The sequence below is a fragment of the Furipterus horrens genome, unplaced genomic scaffold (genome assembly GCF_987537825.1).
Source record: "Furipterus horrens unplaced genomic scaffold, mFurHor1.1.pri manual_scaffold_13, whole genome shotgun sequence".
Classification (NCBI taxonomy): domain Eukaryota; kingdom Metazoa; phylum Chordata; class Mammalia; order Chiroptera; family Furipteridae; genus Furipterus; species Furipterus horrens.
In genome coordinates, this window is record NW_028327183.1 from 1,990,666 (window position 1) to 2,011,857 (window position 21,192).

Sequence of the window (21,192 nt, forward strand, 5' to 3'; positions counted from 1 at the left end):
AGCTTGTTTCCTGCAGTGATGATGTGGGAGCCCATGTAGACGGATTGTGTGCTGGGCACCGTGTTCCCCACCTGTGCAACTAAGCATGTAGTCACCTGCCCCCCAGCTCCCGGGTCCCTTCTGATCAGGGCAGAGCAGCAGGCCGTGCACGGACCTTCGGGTGAGGGGGGAGGGACTGGGTTTCCGGCACACGCAGGTCACGCGTAAGTGTGCTTTAGAAGCGAAGGTGGAACGGGGGAGAACAGGACAGTGAAGGCAGTAGAATCCTAAGCTCCCTGGGGGAAGAATCTTTCACCAGCAGGCTGAACACCTGACCACTGAGACAGAGGCTTGGAAGGACCTGGTAGACAGGAAGGGGCCTTAAAGGTCACTTACGCAACCTACCTTGAATAGAGAACCGGACGCTCAGAGAGGCGAGCAGGTTCTCCCACATCCTCTCGGTCCCAGACCTGGTGTCTCCACTGCTTCTCTCGCTCCGCACTGGCTCTGGGGGCGCCAAGAAGCCTTTCCCTGGAGAGACCTTTGCCAAAAACAAGAGCTCCCCTGTGCTAAGCATTCTTTCTTCAGCAAACACTGACGGAGGGGCTACTATGTGCTGGACACCCAGGGAGGTGCGGTGAACACCATGGACAGGAAACGCTACCCACGCCACCCCAGAGCTTGCGCGGAGGTAGACCATAACCCAGTAAGAAGTATCTGAACAAGAGAATTTCAGAGGCTTGGAAGGAAATAAGAAGAGGCCATGGAGCCCTGGCTGGTGTGGCTCAGCTGATTGGGTGCTGGCCTGCGGACCGAAAGGTTGCCGGTTCGACTCCCAGTCAGGACACAGGCCTGGGTTGCAGCCTGGGTCCCCGGTTGGGGGCGTGCGAGAGGCATCTGGTTGATGTATGTCTCTCGCGTGGATGTTTCTCGTTCTTTCTCCCTCTCCAGAAACTAAATTTAAAAGGGGGGGGGCGTGGAGGTGGGGGAAAGCCTTCATGGAGTGGGCCAGCCTGGCCTGACCACGTCAAGTCCCAAACTCCTACCAGCCCCTCCGAGCGCCCGCCGCCCCCTGGCTGACGAAACTCGGGTGCAGGACTGCACCATCTCTCGGCTTGAGTCCTTGCAGGTGTCGGGGGCAGGCGTAGGAGCTGCAAACAGCTCTAAACTCGCAGAAGGCCAGGAGAACAGCCCCTGCCCGGCGCCTGCGGGGCCGCGCCAGACCCCACGCTCCCGCCCTTGCCGGGAAAAAGCCCGCCCGGCCCCCAGCAGAGCCGGACTCGCGCTCCGCCTCCGGCCCGGCCCCCGAGCTGACCAGCGCGGGGCACTGTGGGACTTGTAGTTCATCCGCCCGCCACGCCCGCCCCAGAAAAGGACCGGAGAACTACAAAGCCCAGGGGCCAGCGGGCAGCCGGGGCGGGCTCGCGGCGGTGGGTGTGCGAGCACCAGGCTCCCGGCGGGGCTGGCTCCGGGCGCTGGGGTGCGGGCGCGGGCGCTGGATCCGGGAGTCGCTCCTGTCGTGCGCGTAGCCGGACCGGCGGGGGAGGCCAGGCGGCGACAGGCACGTTGCACGCAGACATTGGGCACAGCCTCTGCAATACCCGATCGTGCGGCGCTCTGGCTCCGCGGTGGCGCGGTGGAGGGTCCTCCCGCGGCACCCAGTCCCGGGGCCAGGCTGGCACCGGTCGCTGCAGGAGCCCTTGTCTGGGCTTGGGGGCAGGCGGACGGGCGCCCGCCTTGGACTGTGCGCGACGCGCTTCTCTCTCTCTTTTTTTGTGCCAAGGTTTCTCCGGGCGGGCGCGCGGAGCAGCGAGATGCAGCGAGCGGCGGCGTTGGTCCGGCGGGGCTGCTGCCCCCGGCCCCCCGGCCCCTGGGGCCGTCGTCAGAGCAGCGCGGCCGCGGAGGCCCCCGCGGTGCTCAAAGTGAGGCCCGAGCGGAACCGGCGCGAGCGCATCCTGACGCTCGAGTCCATGAACCCGCAGGTGAAGGCGGTGGAGTATGCGGTGCGGGGACCCATCGTGCTGAAGGCCAACGAGATCGAGATGGAGCTGCAGCGGGTGAGCGCGGGCGCCCGGGCCGCGGGGCGCGGATGCGGGGACGCTGCCGGGATCTGCGCGCGGCTCCTGCCTTCGGCCAGGCTTCAGCTGAACAGCGCAATGCCTTCCGCTCACCCCGTCACCCCCCAGTGCATGGCACTCGGCACAGAGTGAGACCCCCAGGGGCGGTTCACTCGCTGCGCGGCCATAGTGCCTGGCCCGTTAGGTGGGCACTGCCGGTTGTGAAGGTGTCTTCCCCGCTTGGAACCCGGATCCTGGCGGGGGCTGGGGGGCAGGAAGACAGTAAGGAGCGGGGAAGAGATCAGGAGAATCTCAAAGCGTAAGCCCTTTGATGAAAGTAAAATGGAGGGGCGGGGATGGGGAGCCGGGTGGTGGTGGTGGGAAGGGGGTCACTAGGGAGGAGGGGAGGGCTTGTGTGCCCCAAACTTTTTCTCTCTGTGTCTGAGACCTTTTGGGTCATTCTGCCAGTAATGAGTCCCTGGCAAGAGTAGGGGCAAGGAGGGCCCTCAGGAACCTTGATCCACAGCCACATTTTGTTCTCTGTCAGAGGACACAGCCGCCACCCCTCAGTGAGGAGACTGTGCCTTTTGGGCCCTGGTGGGGACTTTCTTGGTCTTGGTGGCCAGCTGGCTGGAATCTTGCCTTGAGTTCATGGCGGTGTGTAAAGTGACCCGGCGCCCAGGAGTGATTTCTGCCTCGGAGCAGCCAGGGTGGACTTCTGCAGGTGACATCAAGAGGGGACTGTCCTAAGAGAAACACGCCTGAGACCAGTAGGAACTGATGAAAGACTTGAAGCGAGTGGAACAGTCTTGCTCAAGATAGGCCTGGCTCAGAATGGGGGTGGGGGAGGTCCCTCGATCTTGTTCTCAGGGGCGCCAGAACTGGACCTCCCGGTGAGCTGATCACTTAGTGTCCCAGCATACACAACAGGAAGCCGTGGGGGGGACTTGACGCTTGGTCCCCTTTCCTACGGGGACTCTGAGGGTTTGATGAGCTCACGGCCTGTTGACAGTGCCTTAAGAGAACACCCAGTTCTGCTGACTCAAAACACCGAGCCGGACAAGTCAGGGTCCAGTGTCTCCCTCTGACTCCTCGCAGGGCTAAGTTTAAAGCTTGGCACTGAAGGCCAAAGGCCGACTCGGTTCTGGCTTGGTTTCTCTCCTTCCTGGGCGGGAGGTGGGCCGGGGCGGGGAACACAGGTGTTCGCCGCCCTGTTCCTTGTTGATATCTGCCAGGCTGGAGCTGGCTCCCCTTGAGACAACAATCTCCCTGTTAAAACAAAGCAGAGGTTCAATTGTTCCTGTTTTATCACTTTTCAGCTGATTGCTCAGGTGCCAGAGCTGGCTGGGATTCAGGGGTTCTCTCCACTTTTTTTTTTTTAAGATATTATTTTTTAAAGAGAGTGGAAGGGAGGGAGAAGGAAGGAGAGAAACATTGATTGGCTGCCTTCCCAGGCACTCCGACTGGGGATCGAACCCATAACCCAGGCATGTGTCCTGACTAGGAATCAAAGCAGCGACCTCTTGGTTTTCAGGATGATGCCCAACCTACTGAGCCACACCGGCCGGGGTTTGGTGGGGTTTTTTAGCAGGTGGAGGAGGCATGGGAGCAGAGTTGGGAGCAGAGACAGGCGGTCAGCATTCTGGGCCTTTCGGGAAGGGGATTAGAGCTGTTGGTGAGCGCTGTGGGGCAGAGGCAGCTGAGATGGACGAGGTGGGAAAGATGAACCAGACACCTGTGTACTGGGCTCAGGATTTTAAGGTGCCAAGTTTGGGTGTGAAAGTGGGGAACTGGGAAGGATTTCTAGCAGGGTGGCACTCGGTGATTTCAGGGAAACAACTTTCTTGGTCACTTGAGCGGAAAACACCCTATGATTCCCGGGACCAAGGCCCCGCACCGCGTGTCCTACCGCTGAGTGAGCTGAGACAGTCTTTCTGGGTGCCTGCCTTCTCTGCTGCTTTCACTCAAGCTCAGCCCTTTTCGTTTGCCTCTTCCCTGTGTGGGGTCCCAGGGCCCGGCCAGGCCAGCGCAGCCTCCCCGAACCTCCCGTTCCGGAGACAGTCCCTCCACTGTGCCGGCTTCCCCAGTCCCTTCTGAGTGAGGCGCTGGGTTTCCCCTGTCCTTTTTCTGCTTTCCTTGGCTTGGCCTGGCCCGGTTTTGGTGTCTCTTTCTCTCTGTTGTGAACTGTAGTGATCAAAACTGGACTGCTGTTCGATTCGGTTCTGGACAGGATGGGCGAGTGTTCGTAGGGAATAGGGTGATTTGGCATGAATCTCATGTCCTCGCCTACAAAAGGAGAGCAGCGGCCTGGGGAACCGGAGGTGGCCCCTGGTGGCACCACTGCCTTTGTACTGCTCAGAGTCACCAGGTGGTCTGCAGACATGCAGGCCGATTGGCTGGACACACGGCTCTGGTGTGTCTGGCTTTGTGGTGGCTTGTCGGGCAGGCGAGTCCTGCCCTCGCTCCTTCGACAGGAGCGGAGCATGCTCATGAGAGCCGGAGGAGGGGCGGACGCCAGGTCGGTGTGAAAGGGACGTTCTCCTGAGTGGTCTGTGCAGTCTGTGCGGCTCAGGACGCCCTGTTCTGCCCTGACTGCAGCTCTGTGTTCCCTTAAAACTCAGCTGCAATTAAGAGTTTGAAAAGATCTGTCAGTCAACCTACTTCTTTTTCCCTTGGTTTCCTGGGGGGAGGAGAGGAAGTTGGCCCGAGAGGAACGGCTTTGCTTCTGTTTGTAAAGAAAATGCAGTTGAGGCAGAATGTGCCTAGCTGGAGGGACGAGCTGATCGCTGCTGCCGATGCCGGTGTGTGTGACGCAGGTGACGACGGAGGTGCCATCAAATGCGCCTGGAGCAAGCGAAGAACCGTGACTGGAAACCCTGGGTGGGCCAGGCACAGGCTGTGAAATCTCATTGGCTGTTTTCTGTGGAGCTTAGATGCTACTGTAAAATCCAGACCCTCATGGTGCCGCTGGCCTGTAGGAAGGACGGTGACACCTCTTCTGTCCTTGTCCCCGCCTACACTGCCCGAGTCTGCAGCCTCCTCCCTGCCGCCCGCTGGAGCCTAAGGGTGGGAAGGGAGCTCTGCTGGGTAGGAATTCATCTCAGTGCCACACCGGGAGGCAGCTCTGGGCAGGACGTGTGCAGGGGGCTGAGACAGGAGGGGAACAGGGGTGCTGTGTGCAGACTTGGCAGGCCCCTGGGGGCAAGGCCGGGGCCTGGATGCGTCAGGGTGGGCAGGAGTCTGCCCAGGACAGTCTCCTCCGTACAGCGACCCTTGGCGGGGCAGGCTGGTCCCCCATCATTCGAGAGTCAGTCTCCCACCCCCAGCTCATCCATCATGGCACCAAGAAAGGAGCCCTCCGTGTTCCCAGGCCCGTCAGCGGGTCCGGAATTGGCTGAGTGGCCTGGGGGGGGTGGGGGGGGTGGCGCAGGACAGGAACCTCCGGGCCCTGGTCCAGGCCTTTCCCTCTGCCTGCTCTGCCGTGGGCTGGCCCAGGGCCCGCAGCTGTGTGCTGGGTCCTGGCCTCGGCTGTGCCGCGTGTGCTCCCTGCTGAAGGATGGGGGCACCGTGGGCGCTGCCTGCGCTCAGCTGACCAGGCCTCGGGGCCGGGGCGCTGCAGCTGGGCTGATGGAGGGTCCGTGCTGGGAGCCCCAGCCAGGGCCGAGGGGTGTGTCAGGCCCGTCCCTTGCACTGTGGCCGGCAGGCCTCTACCCCCAGCCTTCTTGGCTCCAGACTGTGGGATGAACCCTGAGGCCACACGCCCCACGGCCTGTCCCCAGGGTGCCTCCTCTCACCCGTGGCCTAGTCTGGAGCAGCGGGCAGCATCACGCCGGCTGTGGCCTTTGGGACGCTCTGGCTGCTTCTCCACCCCCAAGACATCTTTCTGCAGTGGTTGGCCCTGAAGAACTCGGCAGAAGGGCACAAGTGGATTAAAAGGCCTCTTTCCTGAACAAAACATAGCTTTTGGAGACTTACCAGGCTCTGTTCATGAAGGTCCAGGGCCATTTCTGGGGCGCCCTCCTCTGCCCTCCAGGTCTCCTCCAGAAGCAGCTAGGGAACTTCTGTGAGGGAGGGGCTTAGGGGCAGACACGAGGGTCAGGAACACTTGATTGGCAGCTGCTTTCATCCCTTAAGCCCACTGGTCTGTACTGAGGGTGTCTATTACTGATCTAAAAAGGGGGCATTTTCTAGAGTTGCTTTTATTCCCACATGGTGAGAAATGGAGAAAAAGGCTAGTGTTAAAATGATGGAGTTCTGCCTTTAAAGTTCATATTTACAGTGCCTTTGGGGAAAGGGCAGCGGAGGTGGGAAGGTGGCCGGGCCTCCCCGCTGGGCCCACCTTGGCGCCAGCACCGCCTTCTTCCTGCGCCGTGACCCATGCGGCCTCGCCCCGGCCCCACGTTGCAGGACGATGATGTCCGAGCTCTGCACAGTGATCCTCACCGTTTGTCTCAGACCAGCTTCCCAGCTGCCCTGGGGGCCTTTGAACTCTTCCAGAGGCTTGGTCAGGACTCCCCAGGGAGCGGAGCAGAATGCCCACGTTTCCTGATCCCCGAAGCCCTCCCTCCAGACCCAGTGATGTCGTCCCTGGAGGCTCTGGCCCCCCTGCTCTCTAGGGTCTCTTCTGTGCTCAGGGGGTGGCCTCCATTTTGCTCTTCAGCCAGGCTTTTCTTCCCTGATGCTTAAAAAAAAAAACATAGGGGAACACTGCCCACATTCTTCATTCTGCAAAGCCAAGGTTGCTCGGGAGGGTGTGACCCCGAGAAGTAGCTGCTGACGGATGTCTTCTGGGAGGGGCTGTCCTCAGTACCTGGCCATTAACTCAGGCTGACCTTGGCCTCCCTCCACCACATGTGCCCTGGGACCCTCATTTCAACGTTGCTCTGAGGCTGCCCTGGGCGGGGGGCCTGCAGCAGCCGCGGGTGCCCCAGCAGCCCAGGACATTCCTTCCAGTGTTTCTGGAAAGCAGGAGACGCAGCACAGTGCGTAGGAAGGGTGCTCTCGGGGCCCGGCTTCCGAGCCCAGGACCTGTGCTTACCCTTTATGTGACCTCGGGCAGGTTTCCCTTTGAAGCCTCCGTTTCCTCGTCTGTGAAGTGGGATGAACACTAGTTCTTCCTCGGCGGGCGGAGGTTCCGTGGGGCCGGGCTTGGCACGGTGCCCACACCTGCTGAGGCCCAAAATAGGGCTGCTTATTAATATCTTGTGGGAACCTCGCGTGGCCTCTGGAATCTACGGTCTGAGTCTCCGAAGTAACCAGCTGTCGCCTTCTCTCTGCTCAGGGTATCAAAAAACCGTTCACTGAGGTCATCCGTGCCAACATCGGGGACGCCCAGGCCATGGGCCAGCAGCCAATCACCTTCCTCCGACAGGTGAGCGGGCCCTCGGGAGGCGGCAGGCACCGAGTCCCACAGGGAGAGGCCACTGAAGTAGCAGCCCCTCCGGGGCCCGATGGCCCTGTTCTCCCCCCACCCCGCCGCCCCTCCGTCCAGAGCTGTCTGCCATTTCTGGGTCTGCTGTGGAGTCGCTCTGGTGTACGAACCTCCTCCGTGGCGTTTGGAGCTTGGTGGGCGAGGGCATCGGAGCGCTGCCTGGGAGGACCCCTGGCCTTGATGGCACGAGGGGTGTAAGGCCTGGCCTGCGTCGGGCACAGGAGCTTGCAGTTGAGGACCTGGGTCGGCTGCAGCTCCCCTGGCTGCCTTGCTGATGTGACCCAGCTTGTCCCAGTGTCTCCCAGAGGCAGGCTTCCAGGCTTCTGTGTTTCCGTTTGGGAACCAGCCACAAAGAGATTGCATGGGTCCCAGTTGTGGGACCGGTGGGCCGGGGACAGAGGCCACAGAGTCTCCTGAACAGAGGCTGGAGGCCAGCTGTGGCCAACGTTTCTTCCCACAGAGGGGCTGGGGGCCCATTTGGGAGCAAAACATGTTCCTGTGTGTTCCCCAGGTTCACAGGCTGGGACGGGCAGGGCAGCTGCACACCCCAGTCCCCTTTACCCTGCACTGCCCCCTGGGCACGGGTTCGGGGCCGGGCCCAGCCTTCAGGGAACTCCCATGGGGTCTGGGGAAGAATGGCTGAGGCTGGCACTGACCTCAGAGGCTGTCCGCTGGACCTCGGGGGGGCGAGTGCAGCAGAACGGCCAGGGTGGCTGAGTCCAGGAGGCGGAGGCCGGAGGGGTCAGAGGGACCTCGGTTGTCCTGGAAGCACGCAGCTTTGGAGGGACGGGGCTCGAAGTGGCCTCTGTCAGCAGAGGTTCCCCACACGTGCCCGGGGCCCCGGGCGTGAGAGGCTCCTGCTGCCTCAGCCTTTCCTGGCTGGCTGCCATGGCCACATCGGGGGGCCTTCACGCCTCCCCTGACCTGCACCAGTGCCCGGGGGAGGAGGGCGGCCGGGTCACTGCCCATGGGCGGAGGGAGGGAGGCCTTTGCCCGGCCCGCCCGAGCCACCGGCTGGTGTCCGAGCCGGGAGCCGCAGGCCCTCGGTGCCCCTGACGCGGCTCAGCTGCCAGCGTGGGCTTGCCCTGAGCTCGGGTACCGGCTCTTTTGCAAATGTTTTCCTGCTTCATCTTGATTTGTGAGGTCAGGGTGATTTTCTGTTAGAGACGAGAAAGCTGGCCTGGTCTTCGGGTCTGGCCCAGAAAGGGGCGATGGTGAGGGAAGGGGAGGGGCCCCTGGGGAGGCCCCTGGTCCTCGTGGCCGTGGGCGTATGAGCCGCTGGCCTTAGTGGCGCAGTCTGGCTGGGAGCTGAGCAGCAGCCTCCTTCTGTTCCCGGCTCCTCTCGCGAGAGCCCACCCTTGGGCCCCAAGCCGCCATCACCACGCCCCCCGCCCCCCCGTCTCCCCTTCTGCCACAGGGAGCCCAGTACCCCCTCCCCCACCCCCAGCACCACAGGCCCTAGACTTGTCCCTGCAAACCACGTCCGGCCCAGGGTTCTGCGTGCCCCTCCCGGCCCTCCGGTGGGGTGCCAGGAGCCCAGCCGCGCCTCTGCCCCAGGTGATGGCCCTCTGCACTTACCCGGACCTGCTGGACAGCCCCAGCTTCCCAGAAGATGCGAAGAAGCGAGCGAGGCGGATCCTCCAGGCCTGCGGCGGCAACAGCCTCGGTGAGCCCAGGCCTGCCAGCCCCGGGGCGGGAGGTGAGCGTGTCTGGGCCTCGGCCGGCCGGGTGCGTGCCTGAGCCTGCGCCTGTGGGGCCGCCGGCGTGCGGACTGCTGCAGAGCAGTGTCCCCTTCTCCTCGGCCGACGGGGCAAACCCACCCTGTGGTGGATGGGGCACCGTAGGCACAGCTCCTGGCTCGGCTGGAAGGGGCTTTGTCCCCGCAGCTGGCTGGCACACAGCCCTCCGTCAGCAGGGGGCTAACGGGTGACCGGCCTCGGTGACAGGAGGCAGAGTGAACATCAGCGCCCAGCTCTGTCCAGCGTTCTCTTCTCTCCGCGGTCCCAGCTCGTCCCTGCGCGGTCGGGCAGGCCGTCGTGGGGGGGCGGGTAGTGCTGCGACATGCCTCTGGCCCCCTTTTGGCGGCTTCCGGGGTTCCACCCTCTCACTTCACCGTGTTCCCGGCACCCAGCCTGTGGTCCCTTCGTTGGGAGCCCAGCCCAGCGCAGCGCCTCCCCCGCCCCGCCCCCACCCCCCCCCCCCAGATGTGAAAATGGTCTTCACTCCCCACTGCACGCTGAGACGGGTTCCCAGCCTCCGGGCCTCTGCTCTGTGTGCTCATCTCCTGTTTATCTGTGCCTCGTCCCTCTGCCCAGCGCCTGCACAGGCACCCGCCGTCCCTCGCCCAGTTCCTCCGCGGGGGAGAAGCCGCCCTTGGCCTCTCTGCCCTCGTCCTGCCTGCCCGCGCCCCTCTTGCTCTGTCCTTTTTCCAAGAGCCCTGGGCTGACCTTCCTGGCTGTGGTCGCCTCCCCACACTGGGTCCCGAGTGGGGTCCCCCTCAGGCGTGTGAGGCAGGCCCGGGGGAGGAGGTGATCTGGCTGAGACGCACAGAAGAAACAGCGACAGCGGGGAGGGGCAGGGACCGGCGAAGTGCAAGGCCGCGCGAGAGGCTGGGTTGGGGCTGTGCCTCTAGGACAGACTCCCGGACGGTGACAGGAGACCAGCTTTGGGGGATCCGTGTGGTTTGGAGCATCAGAGGACCTGAAGGCAAAGGCTGGAGGGTCCGGCCTACAGGGGCGGGAGCTGGCCAGCAGGCAGGGCTGGGGTTTGGGGGCGCAGGGAGCCCGAGGCAGGGGCACAGTTCTTTTAGGCTGCTGCCCTGCCCCGCCCACGCCCACGCCCCCAGCCCGGGCGGCACCTCCGCCTGACCTCCCGCGTCGCAGCCCGGCCCTGCCCGCGTTGGCACTCTGTATCCATGGTGGCCCGGCTTCTCCTCCTGAGTGGCACCTGAGGACAGTGTCGACCCGGGTGGGGGTGGGGGTCGTGCCTGGCAGCCCCAGGGGCTGGGGGTGCCATTTTGAGGTCCCCCATTCTCCAGTGCTGGGGACCACGTGCAGGCACCGGGGCAGCACAGCAGTCCCAGCAGTCCCAACGGACACTGTCAAAGACGCACATAAATGCCAGCAGGGCAGGTGGCAGGGAGGGAGGCCAAGGCTGAGACCAGTGCTGACACAGTCAGTTGTCAGTGAACGTTGGGTGAATGGCGAGTGGATGCGTGGCTGGCTGGCTGGGTGAACAGATGGGTGGGCGGGTGGGTGATTAAGCCCAGGTGGGTGGCTGAGCAGTTCGCCCCAACTCCAGAGCTAGAGTAGTGGGAGTTGGGCCCCACCGAGACCCTGACCCCACCTCCCCCGTTAATTCCACGTACAGTCTCAGTGACACCCTGCCTCTGCACTGTCTCGCGTGCCGTCTGACAGGGTCTTACAGTGCCAGCCAGGGCGTGAACTGCATCCGCGAGGACGTGGCTGCCTATATCACCCGGAGGGACGGCGGCATCCCCGCGGACCCAGACAACATCTACCTGACCACGGGAGCTAGCGACGGCATCACTGTACGTGCGAGGGCGGCTCACTGCCATCGGTGCTCACCCGCACGAGAGACAGCCTTGCATGTTAGGGCCACAGGCCGGGGGGCGGGGGGGCCTGTCCCCAGTCCCTGCCGTCTTCCCTGCCCTGGCCTTGTTCATCCTTCGTGACCCTGGACATTGCTGCGGCCTTGGTGTCCCGCATAGCACATGCAGCCAGTCCCGCCGGAGAGGTGCCCCGCGGCACTTGGGGGGGGGTCCGCCCTGCCCATTGTCTGGGTGATGCTGGCCTTTCTGCCCCTCAGCACATACCTGGCCCTCCTCTGCCGGCACAGTCCTGGGAACGGGAAAGCATTTTACTTTGCCCGATCCTCGCAGCAGCCCTCCTTTCACAGCCAAGGGCAGACATTAAGCACCTCCGTGGGCCGCGGGGCGCTGGGGAAAGGCGGGGGCGGGGCACCGCGGGCCCTGTGAGCGAGCGGGACTTCTCCGTTGCAGACCATCCTGAAGATCCTGGTCTCTGGGGGCGGCAAGTCCCGCACGGGGGTGATGGTCCCCATCCCGCAGTACCCTCTGTACTCAGCGCTCATCTCTGAGCTCAATGCCGTCCAGGTGAACTACTACCTGGACGAGGAAAACTGCTGGGCCCTGAACGTGAATGAGCTCCGGCGGGCCTTGCGGGAGGCCCAAGACCACTGTGACCCCAAGGTGCTGTGTATCATCAACCCCGGGAACCCCACAGGTCTGCGCTCCACTTCCTCGCCGGTGTAGGTGGGGGGTGCGGGTGCCTGGGCGGGGGGGCTGGTGCACTGGACCCCCGGGCGCTAGAGAGTTAAGAACGAAGTGAAATCCCCTCCGCTGCGGGCTTCCGGGCCCACCTGCAGCCTTGCTAACGTTCAAGCCTGCACGCTGCTGCGGGCCAGCTTCCGCGCAGCCAAGTCAGGAGGGCGGCCAGCTTTTCCCCTGTTCTCGCCTTCGCGGCCCCTCCCTGCGGCTTCTCGCGCACAAGCGCCCCATTCATCCCGGGCCCCCCGCCCGGTGTGCGTGCGCTCCGGGCGCCTCAGGCACGGCCTCGCTGGGGACCTGCAGGCCTGAAAAAGGAAGTGCCACGTTACAGCAAACAAACAAAAAACCTGTTCCCAGAAGCTGAAAATCACTCCCACTTTTGCATATTTTTCTTAAAAAAAAAAAGAAAAGAAAAAAGCCCAGTCCTGCCGTTTGGGCCTTTCTGGGCCACGGGCCTCGGTCCCCGCTGCCGCTGCTTGGATGCTGTTTGGACGCCGAGAACAAGAACTCTTCTCCTTTGTTGAGATAATTGGGTCAGGGCCAAAAACGCGTCTGCGTTGGTGGCGGAATCTGCTTCCTGGGAACAGCACATGGGCCCCGTCCGCTGGAAGCGCCACTTGGATTCTGGAGCACAGACAACGGGCAGCTGCCTGTCACTGGCGTGTGGGCACCAGCTCCTGGGGGAGGGGGTGACGGTCCCGACCAGGTGGCTGGCGGAAAATGACAGGGACCCAGCTTCTCCATCCTGAATGTACATTAGAATCACAAAGGGAGCTTTTTAAAAAAGCAAAAGGCCAGGCCGCACCCCGGAATCTCTGGGGAGGGGGCCCAGGCAGCTGTCTCAGACACGAGCTGCCTCGTAAAGAAGCCAGCGCCTGGACCACACTCCCAGACGCTCTGGCGTGACGATTCGCCAGGCTGGGCCGGAAAAGTCACATTTCTCAGGAGCTCCCCGCTGAGGCTGCCAGTCCCTCCCGTGCCTTAGCAAGTCCTGCCTCCTAGGAAACTCTCTGCAGACCCAGGTTATATTAGAGGGGCGGTAACTTCTGGGGCAGGCGTGACACAGTCTTCCCTTGGCTGTCCGGGAAGAAAAACCCTTACTGTTTTAGGTAAAGGGTTCTAGGTTTTGTAAGAAGGAACTTTATGACCGAGCAGGGGCTTGTTTGCTCTCCGGGGTCTCACGGTGTGACAATCGGTCAGCTACTGGGAGCTGGGGCGTGGGCAGCAGCAGCCTGTAGTGCCCAGGACTGCCACCTGTGACAGTCCCAGAACCCTGTGCTTGCTTCCCAGGAAGGCTACAGGGCACGTGCTTGGCAGGACATACGTTGTCTCTGAGAAAAGGAATTGCTCTGTTGCTTAGATAGTTCAAGGCCAGAGTACAAGCTGAGTCACGCCACACGTTTCTGGGATACAGCTATATAATCTTTCAGACATATTCTTGATGTTCTTGCACAGACAAGAATGTCAGTATTTTTGGTTCTCAGGCCAGTGCTCAATCCACTGAGCCACACCAGCCAGGGCTCAAGAATATCAGTATTTTTATTTGTAACAAAAAGGTAACATACTGACACACTGCTTTGGCTGAGAGATATATATCCGTATATGTGAATAATAAATGTGCATGTAGATACGTCTATACTGACTATACCCATCAGGCACAGCCACGCGGGAAGGGGGCCCCTTCCAGCCAGCAGGGAGCACAGGACACCCGAGTCGTCTGGGTGAGGCTCTTACCTAGGGAAGACTCGAACAGCGTTACCACCTACAGTCTGGTTTTGCTGTGGTTCTTTCAGGCCAGGTGCAAAGCAGAAAGTGCATAGAAGAGGTGATCCACTTTGCCTGGGAAGAGAAGCTCTTTCTCCTGGCCGATGAGGTAAGAGCTGCTGGTGCCAGCTGCCCCCAGAGCGGCGGGGGCACGGATCCGGGCCTGACGGAACGCCCTGGGTGTCAGAGGAGAGAGCCTGTCCGAGGAGGATGAGGCTGAGACCTAGAGTATCCCTACGTCAGTTAGGACCCTTGGTTCTAAAGCCCAGAAATGTAACCCAAACCACGTAAACTTAAAAGAAAGGAAGAAAAGGTGCTGGGCTTCAGGTGTGGGGCCGCGTCCAGGGACTCAAACCGGATTGTTGCGCGTGGCTCGCATGTTGGCCCCGCTCACAGGCCGCCCGCTTCCCAGCCCAGAAAGAGCAGCTGTTGCTGGTGGTTCCAGCACAAGCGTCAGGGCAGAGCCTCCGGCGCAGCGAGGGCCGCGTGCCCAGTGCTGAACCGCCCACTGTGGCCCGGCGGGGGTGGCCAGGGGCCTCTGCTCTGTCCCCCGAACCTCTCGAGCGAGACAGGGGACAGCGATCCCCGTGGGCTGCGAGAGAGGGCGCTGGGTGGGCACCACGCCGTGACGCTGTGGCCCTGTGTGCTTCCGTACCTGCTGCGTCCTGTAAGGAGGGACGTCTTAATGAACCCCGGCTCCGGGGCCAAGGCCTGCCTGCTCTCCTGCTTGGCAAGGAAGAAATGGAGGGTCCGTCGAGCCCCGTTTTTACTTCACCTTCATTTCTGAGTGATTTCTGGTTAGCCGCAGCGTGTAGCACACTAGCTTGATTTCTCTGTTCCTTAGGACCCTGTTCACACACACACGTGTGCACACACACACACACACACACAGCCTGCCCACCACACTGTGCCATGACTAATAGCACCTGGGCCTTCATTTCTGAAGGAGAGAAGAGGTGGCAGAATGAGCCATGGCTTCCTAGTGACCCGGGAACCCCCCTGCCCCTCAGGTCTGGGAAGAGGGGGTGGGGGAAAGGAGGGGAAGGGGGAGGGGGCAGACTCTGCCCGGCTTGTTGAAGGTGGACCCAGCCTGGGCCTCCAGCTGACCCATAGTGGCTGCAAGCCGCGGTGTCCCCGGCCTCTGAGGGGGTGGGGCAGTGGGAGCTGCTCCCGGTCCCAGTCGAATGGGGGACCGACAGTGAAAGTGGACAGAAGACAGAGCAGGTCAGACCTGGGCAGGCACCAAGGGCCCAGGGAGCGGCACAGTTAGCTCCGGAAGCAGGCTGGCCCGGGCAGGGCAGGCAGCGCGCGCGTCACCGTTCGCATCCCCGTCAGACCTCAGGAGGAGCACGTGGGCGGGCGGGGCAGGTGCGGGTCCTCCGTGTCACTGTCACGGGAGGGGCAAGGAGGCCGGGAGGTGCGTGGGGATGCGTGTGGGAGGAACGCACCTGTGTCGGCCCGAGGCCTCTCCTCCTGGGAGGGCCCTTCGGGGCCCTTCGGCTGGTCCCGGGAGCAGCGCGGAGCCCTGAGCGCCGTCCCGTCCCTGTCCCCGCCCCGCAGGTGTACCAGGACAACGTGCACTCTCCGGACTGCAGGTTCCACTCCTTCAAGAAGGTGCTCTCGGAGATGGGGCCCGAGTACTCCAGCAACGTGGAGCTCGCCTCGTTCCACTCCACCTCCAAGGGCTACATGGGCGAGTACGTGGGCCCCCCTCCTCCCGCGGCCACCCCCAGACAGCAAGGGCCGCCCTCAGCCACGGCCTCTGCTGGCGTGAGGAGCCGCAGCCAGGCCGCGGCCCCCGGGCAGCCCAGTGGTGGGGGGACAGCCCGGTGCGGGGGCTCTTCTGAAATCAGCCGCGCATGTGGGTACGGAGGCAGCCTCCCAGCAGCTCCCAGTGACTTCCGCCAGGCCTGTCGCTGTTGCTCGGACAGCGGCGTCGGAGGGTCGGGGACGGCAGGCTGGTGGACAGGTGCTGTGGGGCCCGCGGGTGAGCTTTGTGTGTGCCCGCCGGAGCCGCGGCCAGCGTCTGCTGCGCACGGAGCGCCCTGCCCATCTCAGCCCTGGGGGCCCGCAGCCAGAGCGTGATCCAGTGCGGGGAGAGACAGGAGCAGGCTCACGTGTCAGATGCACGCGGGAGGCAGGGGTCACTGAGGAGCTGGCTCCTGAGTCAAGACCTGCAGGGGGCAGGGAGGGAGCCATCTGAGGCGGAAGCACTTCGGGCAGAGGGAACAGCAGGTAGGAAGGCCCCGGGGTGGACACGCAGGCCCAGGAGGCCGTGGGAGGCTGGAGCGGGGCTGCTCAGCCTATTTTCCACTTTGGCTCAGAGTGAGATGAAGCCACTGAGGGCTGGAGCCAAGGCGAGGCCTCCCCGACTGACGTCTTACTAGCTTCTCTCTGGGTGCTAGTCATGAGCAGGACAGACGTGGGGACCGGGCCGGGCGAGGTGCTGTGGGCCCGGGGAGAGATGGGGGAGGACAGGTCCCGGGTGTGCTGGGTGGCGCAGTGACGGAGTTGCTCAGAAACGCGGGTGTGAGGCGGGCGTCTGGGGTGGCTCCCCCGGCTTTCATTCCAGCAGCAGGAAGGGCGGAGCTGCCACTCACAAACAGGGAGGCTGTGGGCGGTTTGGGGGCAACAGCGGGGGTTGGCATGAGGCGTGTTGAATTTGCAAATGCCCGTCGGGGGTCCCGGTGGACGTGGGGGTGGGCCTGCAGCTCGGGACCGTGTTCGGCGGGAGATTCCAGTTCAGATGTCCGCAGAGGGGTTGTTACAAGTCTTCAAGCCTGGCGTCTCCTGAGGAGCGACAGAGGGAGGTCCAAGGACGGGCTCCAGGCCCCCCCTGCTCGGATGCTGGGGGAGAGGGGAGCACCTGCCGAGGAGGCTGACGAGGACGGGCCAGGGCGTGACAGCGGAGGGCACTCCTCCTGGCGTTTCAGAGGCTCCCCGACGTGCTGGGCCTCAGGGAGGGCCATTGTTGGGGAGAGGGGTCTCCTCTGTGCAGCTGGAGGCCAGTGTAACTTGGAAGCTCAAATAACTATTTGGCCAGATCGAGGGCATGTCCCGTTGGGGTGGTTGTCTGGCTGTCCTTGGCTGTCTCTGACGTGGACTGGGGTTCACTTATGTGTCTTTCTGGTTGACCCGGAAACAGTGCCGCCTCTACTAGACTCTCTCCCTAAACAGATCTGTTCTCTGTTGGCTCCTTTCCCAACTCCAGTGTGTTTGTCCCATAACTCATCATCTTTGTCACTGGTCCTGCCCCTCAGTCAGTCCCCTGAGGCTGCTATCCTGATAGGAGCCAGGGTCCTCACGTCCTGATTGCAGGTTGAGATAGCTCTTCTCTACTTGGGTCTCTGCTCATCGGCACAGGGTTAGGCAGGAAGTCCTTTCTTCCAACCTTGGTGACAGGACACCTCTCGGAGACGCTAGCGTGTCTTCTTGCCTTGTGAAGTCCAGCCCAGGGATCACAGGGGAGCCTTCTCGGCCAGTGAAGCTAAGGGTGTCATGCCTGGTGGTCTGTGGCTGAGGGTGAGGGGTACGCGAGGAAGGGGAGACCAGGTTCCCATCTGGGGGTGTCCACGTGTGAGCAGTCATTAGTCTGAACGCGGTCAGGCACAGAGCAGGAGGCACAGCTCCAGGAAGCACCGCCCACGGAGCTGGTCTGGTTCGGAAAGGTGTGTGTCTGCTTTCTTTGGCCCACTGTATGCTCCAGCCTGTGTGCGTGCGATGTGACTGCATCAGTCTGCCCCTGTTGGCGGTAAGTGACAGAGCTCGGCTGCAACTGGGCCCCCACCAGAAAGGCCCTTTGTGTCTTTTTTCCTTCATATCAGTAAAAAGTCCAGGAGTAAAGTTGGATCCAGGATCTCGTGTCTGCCGCTTCCTCTGCGTCTTTGGCTTTCTCGGCTCTGCCGTCCTTTGGGTTGACTGTGTCTTCAGGCAGCAGAAAGTTCCAGCAGAAGCCCTCGGGCTGGTGCTCAGTGAATGGCTCGCCCCTCCCCCCACCAAGTGCAGGGGGCTGCCGGGTCTGAATCTGTGCCCCTTTGGAGCAGGGGCCGGTGTGTTGGTTGGAGTTCAGACTCAGCTGCTCTAACAAACAGGCCCCAAAATACAGGGGCCCAGACAGGATGAAAGTGTACGCCTCTGACATATCAGGGTCAAGTCCGGAGCGGGCTGCGCCCCACAGGGACGGGCTGGGAGGCTGCCGCCCCAGTGTCTCCCTGTCCGGGGAAGGAAGAAAGGGACAGAGAAAAGAGTCTGCTTCTTCCTTGCAAGGAGAGCCTGTAGAACCCGCACGGCACCTTCCACTGGCGAGAACTCAGCCGCCACTGGGCGCGCAGCGTGGGGCGTGGGCTGGTTCTGGAAGCTTCTGGCTGGCGGGGGGCACGGGGTTGAGGTCTTCTTTCCCCTGCTCCCCCCTCCAGGTGCGGCTACAGGGGGGGCTACATGGAGGTCATTAACCTGCACCCCGAGATCAAAGGCCAGCTGGTGAAGCTGCTGTCGGTGCGGTTGTGCCCGCCCGTGTCAGGGCAGGCCGTCATGGACACCGTCGTGAACCCCCCGATGCCCGGGGAGCAGTCCTTCGAGCAGTTCGCCAGGGTGAGTCCCCTGTGGCTGGGTCCCGGCCGCATCGGGGCCCCAGCCGGGTCCGGATCGTTCCTCTGGGCGGGCAGCTCCCCCGCTGGGCGGGGTCTGAGGGTGTGGCTGGGCGCGTGTCGGGGTGGGAGGACCGTGCCTGCTGCCTGCCGGTGGACGTGGCGACGCTTCCGCTTCCTCGCCGGGCCCTGCGCCCGAGCGCCGCGGGAGGGGTCCCAGGAAGGCTGCTGCCCCGTCCCCCGCCCAGCTCACACGCACGCCAGCGGGCCTTCCCGTGCCGCCCGCCCGGCGTCGGAGGGCCCAGTCCAGGGCCAGGTCCTCCGCGATGTCCGCAGAGGCTGATGCCCGCGCGTCCTCTGCCCCGCCAGGAGAAGGAGTCTGTCCTGAATAACCTGGCCAGAAAGGCTAAGCTCACGGAAGACCTGTTCAACCAAGTGCCCGGGATTCACTGCAACCCCTTGCAGGGGGCCATGTATGCCTTTCCTCGGGTCTTCATCCCCCCCAAAGCCGTGGAGGCGGCTCAGGTAGGGCGCCGGGCGGGGCTCGGCTCTCTGGGCTCACTGGGGGCAGCTTCTTGCCTGGGGGCTCTGACTTTGGGGGACCCTCGGCCTGGCGGTGCTCACCGCGTAAGGTGACGGCCCCCAGGCCAGCCCTGCGTGCCATGCTGATGGGTGATGGGGGGCGGCCCCAGGTGAGGGGAGCCCATCGGGGGCCCCTCGGTGCTGGTGCCCTCGGGGCCGGCGCCCAGGCAGGACGTGATGCCTTTGAAACGGAGCGCAGGCTGGGGAAGTAGCGAGGGCCCCCTCCAGGCCCCTCTGCCCGGCTGCTGTGCCCCGGAACTCCGCGTCTCAAACTTGTTCACACCTGGATCCAGGAAGTCTGCGAGGGTCCAAGAGCCCACGTTTCTAGCAGCCTGTCAGGCGGCGCCACAGACGCGGCTCTGAGGACCACGTATTTCTGAGGGTTGTCCTCTGCGGCCCCTGGGCCTGCTCAGCGCCTCACTGAACATTCAGACCCTGCTCCCCAGACCTACTCAGCCAGAGCCCCGTGTCGGGGCCCGAGAACCCACATAGCAGGCGCCCCAGGTGGTGCAGACCCCGGAGTGAGCAGCACACTCAACAAGGTCCCTGGCAGCCGGCTCCCTTAACGCCCCGGCTTCAGCCCGCAGGGCCCCACTGTCGCCAGGTGATGGGGCTGCGTGGGCAGGAGGCCACCGCCACGCTGAGCTGCCCCCGGCGAAGAGCAGATACCTGTGGCCGCCCTCTGTCCTTCGGGGTCCCGCCCCGCGCCAGCCGCACAGCGTCCGGTCTCTGCCACGGCTCCTCGTGGGGGGTGGGGAGGGGCTCGCCACGGGGCGCGCCTGTTCCGTGTCTGCTGGAGTCTTCAGTGCAGGGTGTGTGCCAGGCTGCGCGTGAGCCCTGAGGCCTGCCTGTCCCCGCAGGCCCGTGACATGGCCCCCGACATGTTCTACTGCATGAGGCTGCTGGAGGAGACTGGAATCTGCGTGGTGCCCGGCAGCGGCTTTGGGCAGAGGGAAGGCACCTACCACTTCAGGTACTGCCCGTGGGCACCAGGGGCTACAGTTCTGCTTCAGTGACTGAGATACACGCGGTCCCGGCCTCCCCTGGGTGACTCCCCCACACCCCCCATTCTGTCCCGCAGAGCCAGGGTCCTGTCCGGGACCGTCTGCCCTCCTCCACTGCCCCGTCCATCACATACCACCTGGAACGTCCCGGTGGTGTTTTCTTTATTTCCCTGTTCCTTTCCACCCCGTGAGGATGGCACCCAGCCTCCACGGCCCAGTAGCATGGGCGCCGCACCACAAGCCTGCTGAGGTCTTGCCTCCGGGACACAGGGACTCGCTGCCCGTGGGTGATGGGGATTCCAGGGCTCAGCGAGCTGGGGCTGCTCCCCAGGGCTCCCCACGGAGCCAGGTCTGTTCAGGACAGCACCTTCGCCGATGTCCCCTGCACAGATGCTAAGAAAAGAAACACTACGAGCTTAGCACCCGGAGCCCAGTCTCGACTCCGCCACGGTTGCGGATGGTCACCCATTCCACCCTTCTTATAGGTTCACCCGGGCAATCGGGTCATTCAGAAAGCTGCTGTTAGGGCTGGGCATCCCATTGACACTGTCAGAGGGAGGACTCTGTTACCATGGCAACTTGGGGCTCCCTTGGGAGGGGGTGCTGTGACTGGAGGCTCTCCCTGTGAGAGACCCAGGGGTGGAGATTTAAAGGGCCCGTCTAGCAGGAGTGACGTCTGTGTAGGACCCACGACGGTCATCTCTGGGGGCGCCCAGGACCCCGGGCCTTCTGCGGCCATGGCTGTGGGCTCTCAGCCTGAACGCTGTCCTGGCTCACTGCTCTGTCCACGTGTGTTTCTGGGAGCACAGTGTGTGGATGGGGGAAAAGCTGTGGTTCCCCCGTGTGCGGAGCTGGAGCCATGACCCCCGCAGCCGCCCACCCCTCCTGGTCCCCGGCCACAGCGGGGGGCGAGCGGGGGTCCCGCCTCTGCCCTTGGCCAGCGCGCCTCGTGTCCAGGCTGACACCATTGTCCCTCCCAACAGAATGACCATCCTGCCGCCCGTGGAGAAGCTGAAGATGGTCCTGCAGAAGATGAAGGACTTCCACATACAGTTCCTGGAGACGTACGCCTGAGGGCCCTGGGGGTCCCCAAGGGGTGCTCGGCCCTCCTGATGCCCCCTCGCTCAACTCAGGCCTCCGAGGGCCCCCGGCCGCCTTCACCCTCCCGTTGTCCCAGGAGACCTTCCTTTGTGCCTTGATGTGGGGAGCAGTTCTCTTCTGAGCCAATGAGAATTGGGGATATCTCAAGCCCGTTTTTTCTTTTTCTTTCTGATGCAACCAAAGCGGAGGGGACTCGGTCAGTCTGTGCGGCGCGTTCTCTGGACCCGGTGGTGCTGCTTCTGGCGGTTCCCGTGGGGTCCGCAGCGTGAGGCTGTGCTGGGGGAACTGCCGCCGACCTGGAGCAACGAGGTGCTGGGCAGCGTGCGGCTGGGCCACGGGGGCGTTGCAACCCCACGTCCCCACCGTGCTCTGCGCCGTC

At 63.3% G+C, this 21,192-nt stretch overlaps 1 protein-coding gene across 1 annotated transcript; it reads left to right on the forward strand.

The window, feature by feature from the left end:
* Positions 1 to 1,443: 1,443 nt before the first annotated feature.
* GPT2 (glutamic--pyruvic transaminase 2) lies at positions 1,444 to 20,960 on the forward strand. Its single transcript, XM_090259455.1, has 12 exons — positions 1,444 to 1,540; positions 1,763 to 2,036; positions 7,318 to 7,407; positions 9,025 to 9,133; positions 10,884 to 11,017; positions 11,489 to 11,732; positions 13,570 to 13,649; positions 15,101 to 15,237; positions 17,956 to 18,130; positions 18,496 to 18,651; positions 19,569 to 19,681; positions 20,696 to 20,960. Exons 2-12 carry the CDS (start codon positions 1,794 to 1,796, stop codon positions 20,784 to 20,786), a joined length of 1,572 nt encoding a protein of 523 aa, XP_090115581.1. The 5' UTR covers positions 1,444 to 1,540; positions 1,763 to 1,793; the 3' UTR covers positions 20,787 to 20,960.
* The last annotated feature ends 232 nt before the right edge of the window (positions 20,961 to 21,192 follow it).